This window comes from Barbatula barbatula (genome assembly GCF_947034865.1).
Source record: "Barbatula barbatula genome assembly, chromosome: 7".
Classification (NCBI taxonomy): domain Eukaryota; kingdom Metazoa; phylum Chordata; class Actinopteri; order Cypriniformes; family Nemacheilidae; genus Barbatula; species Barbatula barbatula.
The window spans coordinates 3,592,510-3,598,775 of NC_136770.1; the positions used below are offsets into that span (position 1 = coordinate 3,592,510).

General features: G+C 40.9%; 2 protein-coding genes across 3 annotated transcripts; one reads left to right on the forward strand and one right to left on the reverse strand.

The window, feature by feature from the left end:
• The first annotated feature begins 1,165 nt into the window (after positions 1 to 1,165).
• On the forward strand, positions 1,166 to 4,159 carry LOC306896975 (uncharacterized protein). The gene is made up of 4 exons (XM_079461389.1): positions 1,166 to 1,684; positions 2,521 to 3,042; positions 3,225 to 3,835; positions 3,949 to 4,159. The coding sequence occupies exons 1-3, from the start codon at positions 1,300 to 1,302 to the stop codon at positions 3,506 to 3,508; spliced, it is 1,191 nt and encodes a 396-aa protein (XP_079317515.1). The 5' UTR covers positions 1,166 to 1,299; the 3' UTR covers positions 3,509 to 3,835; positions 3,949 to 4,159.
• LOC306896974 (uncharacterized protein) lies at positions 2,335 to 5,710 on the reverse strand. 2 transcript variants are annotated; one of them, XM_079461388.1, is made up of 3 exons: positions 5,517 to 5,662; positions 4,630 to 5,298; positions 2,335 to 2,626 (listed from the first exon to the last, which is right to left on the reverse strand). In XM_079461388.1, exons 1-3 carry the CDS (start codon positions 5,652 to 5,654, stop codon positions 2,621 to 2,623), a joined length of 813 nt encoding a protein of 270 aa, XP_079317514.1. In that variant the 5' UTR covers positions 5,655 to 5,662; the 3' UTR covers positions 2,335 to 2,620. The 2 variants fall into 2 exon arrangements, with proteins under 2 accessions (XP_079317514.1, XP_079317513.1); XM_079461387.1 differs by lacking the exon at positions 2,335 to 2,626 and having other exon boundaries at positions 4,053 to 5,298; positions 5,517 to 5,710.
• Positions 5,711 to 6,266: the final 556 nt, after the last annotated feature.

Sequence of the window (6,266 nt, forward strand, 5' to 3'; positions counted from 1 at the left end):
TGATCACAACTGACTCTCTGGGAATCTTCTTGGCTCAGTTCATGGAGGATGATGAAGCTGCAGAGGCCTTTGAACAGTTCTTCAGTACACATTTCATAGAACATGATAGTGTAGAGCCTCTGATGTTTGTTTTTATGCAGGACATGCAAACATTTTTAGAGAATGTGGTGGACAAAATGGATCTTAGAGTCTTTTGTCGAGTACAAAATTGAACAGGGTTGTCAATTTTTTGTTTTGTGTTATGATTTTATGCCACATATGCATTGAAAACTGATATGGAAGCCTCTATTTCGCAAAAAAACAGATGTGAGCCGTCCTGCTCTTTATATATATATATATATATATATATATAGTATGTCTACATAATAAAACTTTATCATTAAACCATTGATTAACAAGCACATTTTTATTGTAGAATGAGTCATTTATGTATATATGTGTGTTTGTTTATAATTTTAGGCCGGAAGAATACGTGTACAAGAAAAGGTTTTATTTAGTAATGTATTTTCATTATTAGTGTAGATGTTCAGTAATGTATTTCAGCTATAATTATAATAAATACCTGGCCTTGACCTGAACCACCAGTATTCACGGTACTCTTAAAAAGCAGTAACCTTTACATTTTATTAATAGAATCTTACAGTTCACCACGTTAGAGCGTGCATGTGACGAGTGCGCATGTGCGGCTGAGCGTGCATGTGACGAGTGCGCATGCGCGGCTGAGCGTGCATGTGTCTGACAGTGCATCTTGTCTGCAGCCAGATGCTATTGAGCCAGATGCTATTGGAGGCTGCTCAAAAAAAACGCAGATGAAGTTTATATTCTTAGTAGGCTACTTGGTATAAAATGCCCTGACAGCTCTCTCTCTCTCTCTTTCTCTTTCTCTCTCTCGGGCAATGTAATAGATTTTTTGTTAATGTTGCTAGGACCTCCTCCCCAAATAAACAACGACCGTCGAAGGAAAAACATTATTGTTATAACACACGTTAGTGTAGTTGTAGTGTTTATTCAAAATAAGAAACAATTTATTGGCTCATCGTTAACAAAAAAAACATTTTACGCAGTAGACTGCAAATATTGAACATTCCAAAAATAATATGTTGAAAGAAAAAAGATGTAGATATCCTTCAACTATTAAACCACAAAGGCATCTCCGCTGTCCATCTTGCACAAGGAACCAATCAACAGCGGGAGGCGGGATAATGTGTCGTCACCAGGAAACGTTTTCAAAATAATAGTCTGGCTAGCTGTACCACTGTAGTGTACGTCAATGCTGGCTAATTGAAGAAATAAACAAAAATGTCTGAAAACAAAAATGCACCGTGGTCTTGCGAAGAGACTAATGTTTTGCTTGCGATATGGTCTTCCATGGAGATCCAGGAGAAATTAAACTCGAAGCACCCGAGGACGAGGAACCGAGTATACGACGAGATTCGCCAAGAGATGTTGAACGGCGGCTTCAGGCGTTCAACAGAGCAAGTCACAAACAAATTGAAAAAGCTAAGAAAGGAGTACAGGGACCAAAAGATGAAATCTAGTAAAAGCAGCAATAAACGCGTAAACTATGGAGTTTTGGAGTCTGTGTTGGGACACCGACCAGCGAGTCGGTTGACTGGAGCGCTAAATTCAGCCACGGCCATGCTTGACACCGACGCTGAATCGCAAGCCTCTGCAGATGAGCTTGGTAAGTTCAATTTTGTTAAACTTATTTTTCCTACGTAATTTCTAACGTTATTTGTACGTAATGTAATGCGGTGTTAGGACGTTTTTGACTCGCGGCTAGGGTTCCACATCAAATTTAAAACCGCAGAAAGACTTCCTTTGGATTTGTGCCACAATAAAAGTTCATTGGCATAACATAAATCGACCCCAATGACGTGTGAATGTGAATTATGCCATCATATTATACAACGGTATTCGGTTGTTTAATCAAATTGTTTCTTAGTAATGGAGTTGGACAGGAGCACTTTTCCACCATCGTTCTCGTTACTTAATGGTTCCACTCCGTGCCGATCCATGCCAGCCGGGACGCAAATGGTTACGTTTTCCACCGCAGGGCTGATAATGGAAATTTTATTATGTAAAAAACAAACGCGTCACGCGCTGCCTCGGTAACACAAGAGACTGAGCTATAACGCCTCTGTGCGCATTCATAAGCACGGTTGGACAACCGTGAAGAAAACTGCGAGCCGAGAACAGTTTGTAATCGTGCCGAGTCGAACCAGGCTCACGTGTAAACACAACTGTAACCGTGTCTGACTGTGCTTAGAACGGTTCGGCGCGATGGTGGAAAAGCGCTCTAAACAGACCAAAAATAAATCAAGTCTTTAAGTTCATATGCAACTGGATTCCTATTTAATGGCATTTTAACTTTTTGTATCCAAGCAGTTACAGGGAATGTTAAATGTTTTTCTCAAATCACAATGCAGCAAAATTATTTTTGACGGAATTGTGCAACCCTGTCAGCTACCCATCTACTTAATGAGCAGCATATGTTTTTGTTTGTTTGATTGATTGTAGGCAGCAGAATGTACGAGCCCAAAATCGCGCAGCAGTGGTCTTCAGAGGAAACAAGCATGCTGCTTGCTATATGGTCTTCCACGGTGATCCAGGAGCAATTTCAGCGCTTTAAACGAAAGAAGAAAGTGTATGATCAGATAAGCCAAAAGATGGCCGATGCTGGCTTCAGTCGTTCAGCCTTACAAATTGTAAACAAACTCAAAAAACTTAAGAAAACAAATGAAAATGCTAGTAAAACTAGCATTGAACAGAACAATAAAAAAGCCAGGTATGATGTCATGGATGCTGTGCTGGAACACCACCTGACTGGGGCGTTGAATTCAGCGACGGCAATGCTTGAGACGAAGACTGAATCCTTGACGTCCTCTGAGACCGATCTTAGTATTGAACAGAACAATAAAAAAGCCAGGTACGATGTCATGGATGCTGTGCTGGAACACCACCTGACTGGGGCGTTGAATTCAGCGACGGCAATGCTCGAGACGAAGACTGAATCGTTGACGTCCTCTGAGGCCGATCTTGGTAAGTGTTTCCAGTTTTATTATTATCGTTCCTGCACACTTTTCTAATGTTATTCGTACGCAGCTATCTGTTGAGTTAGGCAGCTCGGATATCACTTAATTTGTTTGTAGCTAGCAACGTATGACTGGCAAAATGTATCTGAATTGTCATATGATGTTCTTCTTGTGTTATGTTACATACAGACTGTTTCGCAGAAATTGATGTAGTGCTGGACCAAGCTGAGCCGTCCTTCAGCCCTTCTCAATCACAACCAAAAAGGTCTCCAAAAAGGACCAGAGTTCGGAAAATAGATTCAAACCAGGAGCTACTGGAATACTTAAAAGCATCTGATGAACGCTTTATGGAGCACGCCAAAGAACTTAATACAGCTATTCTCAATAAAATTGATGAAGCTACAAATTCCATGTTGGGACTACTGGAACGCATGGTCACAGTAATAGAGGGACAGCAGGGAAACAAGCAATGAACAAACCATTTTGCATTTAAAGTCAAATTGGTTAGCCAAATGAACCCTATTCAAACTACATTCTTAATACACTTTTTTTGGTGGGGTCTTTTGCTAACAAATCAGTGTTGCACATTCAACAAATCGGCTTGCCGATTTGGTATCGCAAAATGCATTATGGGAGAATGTTTTGCCACAGCTTTCTTTGGATATGTCCGCACGGAGTGAAAATTAAGCACCATCTCCTGAAGAACAGGAGGAACATAATGGCAGTAAATGAGGGCTCTAACCAGATATGTCCAAGTTCCCTATCTAAACCCACCATGGTCCAAAAAACATCAATCTTAGGTAAACTGTTTTCTAGATTTGAACCAACAATGTCTTCATTTAAAAGGTGTTCTTTACTTGTTAGATCAATGTTAACACGCTCCTGTTTTTCCTGTTTCCTATTCATCTTTCAGGTACTAAAGGTTGTTTGACCTGGTTCTTCGTGGATTACTCCTAGAAGGATATGGCGTACCCGCACCCTCACCACCCCCACCAGACATCCTCAGTTCAGACTTTCAAAGCTTCATCCTGATTTACTTTTTAAAACAAAGAATTTCTTTTACACACACTTTTGAACAATTTGCAACTGTATATATTTGTTTCTATTAAACCAATGGAAACATTAACTATGTTTGCACCATTTATTCAGTATTTATTAATTAAGCAAGCATTGATCACTCCTGTCTGTTAAAGTGGTCTAATAATGCAGATTGAACTTCAGTTCCTTCCGGTTGTCCATGATCATGTAATGGCTGGACAGTGGGCTGCATGTTCACATGCATGGCTGAAAGGTCCTCACTGAATTCATCCCCACGTTTCTCACAGATGTTGTGCAGCACGCAGCAGGTCATAACCATCTTCTTTATCATCTCCAGTTTACAGTCATTCCTTTTTAAGAGACACCTCCATCGTGCCTTTAGCCTCTCAAAACTCTCGTCCACGACTGACCGTGCACATCTCAACCTGGAATTGCACCTTTGTTGCTGTGGGGTTAAGTCCCCTGTGTCTAAAAACGGCTTCATGAGCCAGTTTTGCAGGGGGTATTCTGTGCCACCAATCAGGTAATGCCCAACATCACAACCTGAGATGCTTACTGTGTTTTGGCCCAACAGCTGTCCATCATTCAACTTGTCCCATAGATAAGAACGTCTCAGGATCTTCGCCTCGTGCACGCTGCCAGGATAGCCAACGCATAAATCCCAGAAGAGTCCATCTGCATCCACGACTGCCTGAAGTACTATTGAGTGCCACCCTTTTTTGTTGACGTAGTCCTGAGGGTACTCTTCGGGTGCTATTATGGGGATGTGGCTTCCTTCGATCACGCCAACGCACTGTGGCACTCTCCAGCGGGTTTCGAAGACATCTGCCATCTCCACCAGCTTTTTAGAATTTGGAAATTTGATGTGTGCCGGAAGAAGAACTCTAAGCACTGCATTGCAAAAGTCCTGCACGCAGTTGAAGACGGTACTCAAGCCAACCCCAAAAAGCTGGCTCACGCTTTTGTACTCGCTGCCGGTGGCCAGCTTCCAGAGGGCGATGGCTATTCGTTTCCTCACAGGCACACACAAACGGAAATTAGTGTTTCTTTTTTGCAGTAAGTGCTTGAGACGGCAGCAGATGTATTCAAAGGTCTTCCGCGAGACTTTGAAGTTCTGGATGAACTGCGCTAGGCTGAATTCAGGTACGACGTTGTCCCACCATTTTTGCTCTCGTGGATATGCCCACATGACAGCCCTTCGTCTTCTCATGATCACCAAAGCTATCTGTAAAAGAAACCAAAATATAACTGGTTTTCTGAGTAGAACGTTTACATGGATATACTGCTTCAGATTCACCTATTTTTATATCAAAAATGGGTAACATTAAAAATCCTTTCCATTTACACGTGTAAAACTGCAATGGATGGAAATGTCTCGTTGTCAAGGACGCTTGGAATCCCTGAATGTTTACAGTTAAGATAATGAATGAAGTGATGCGTCACCTGTTGTCTCGAACGTAGACGTCGTCCGTGGCATTCTCTTTGAATGGCATAAAGACGCTTGATCAAATTACTTTGGATGTTAAAATACGTTCTCAAAGCCAGAAGACAGACCTGTAAAGAACGACTGTGGGTCGCCATGTTTGTTTGTGGGCGGACTTACTGTACACACGTGATCAACTACGTCACTGTACCGTAGAAAGGCAGAATTCCGCAAACTGTAATTTTACATTTTTTTTGGTTGATTCATCATAACAATAACACATTAAACGCTATAATTTTATTAACGTGCTTCAAACGAGTGTCAAACAAGTGTTTAAAGTAGTTGTTTATAAATGTTTTTATTCACGGTCCATCAAACTCCTTTCGTTAATTGTTCAAGTAATATATTTCGTCCTGCATGTGACGCTTTTGTCACTGTATGTTGTAAAGCAGTCTTTTATGACTGATGGAATAACGCTATTTATAGTAAATCATTTTACAAGCTTCAGTCACACTTTCATAAAAAATGTCAGAAAAAAATATTCCAACCAGTAAGTTATGTGTGTCGTGTCTATGCATCATGCTATTTTTGTCGCAATAAATTGCACGTTGGTGCGATATTTGTCCAATATTGTGCTTGTAGCTGTGGGTTGCGTTTTGAGTTGTAGTTTGTGCGATCACCACCAGGTGGCGGAAACACATAAGCTCCCATCAGGAAAAATAAAAAAGTAATTATAAACAAACAATTAAGTCGTGACTCTTGCATATTGT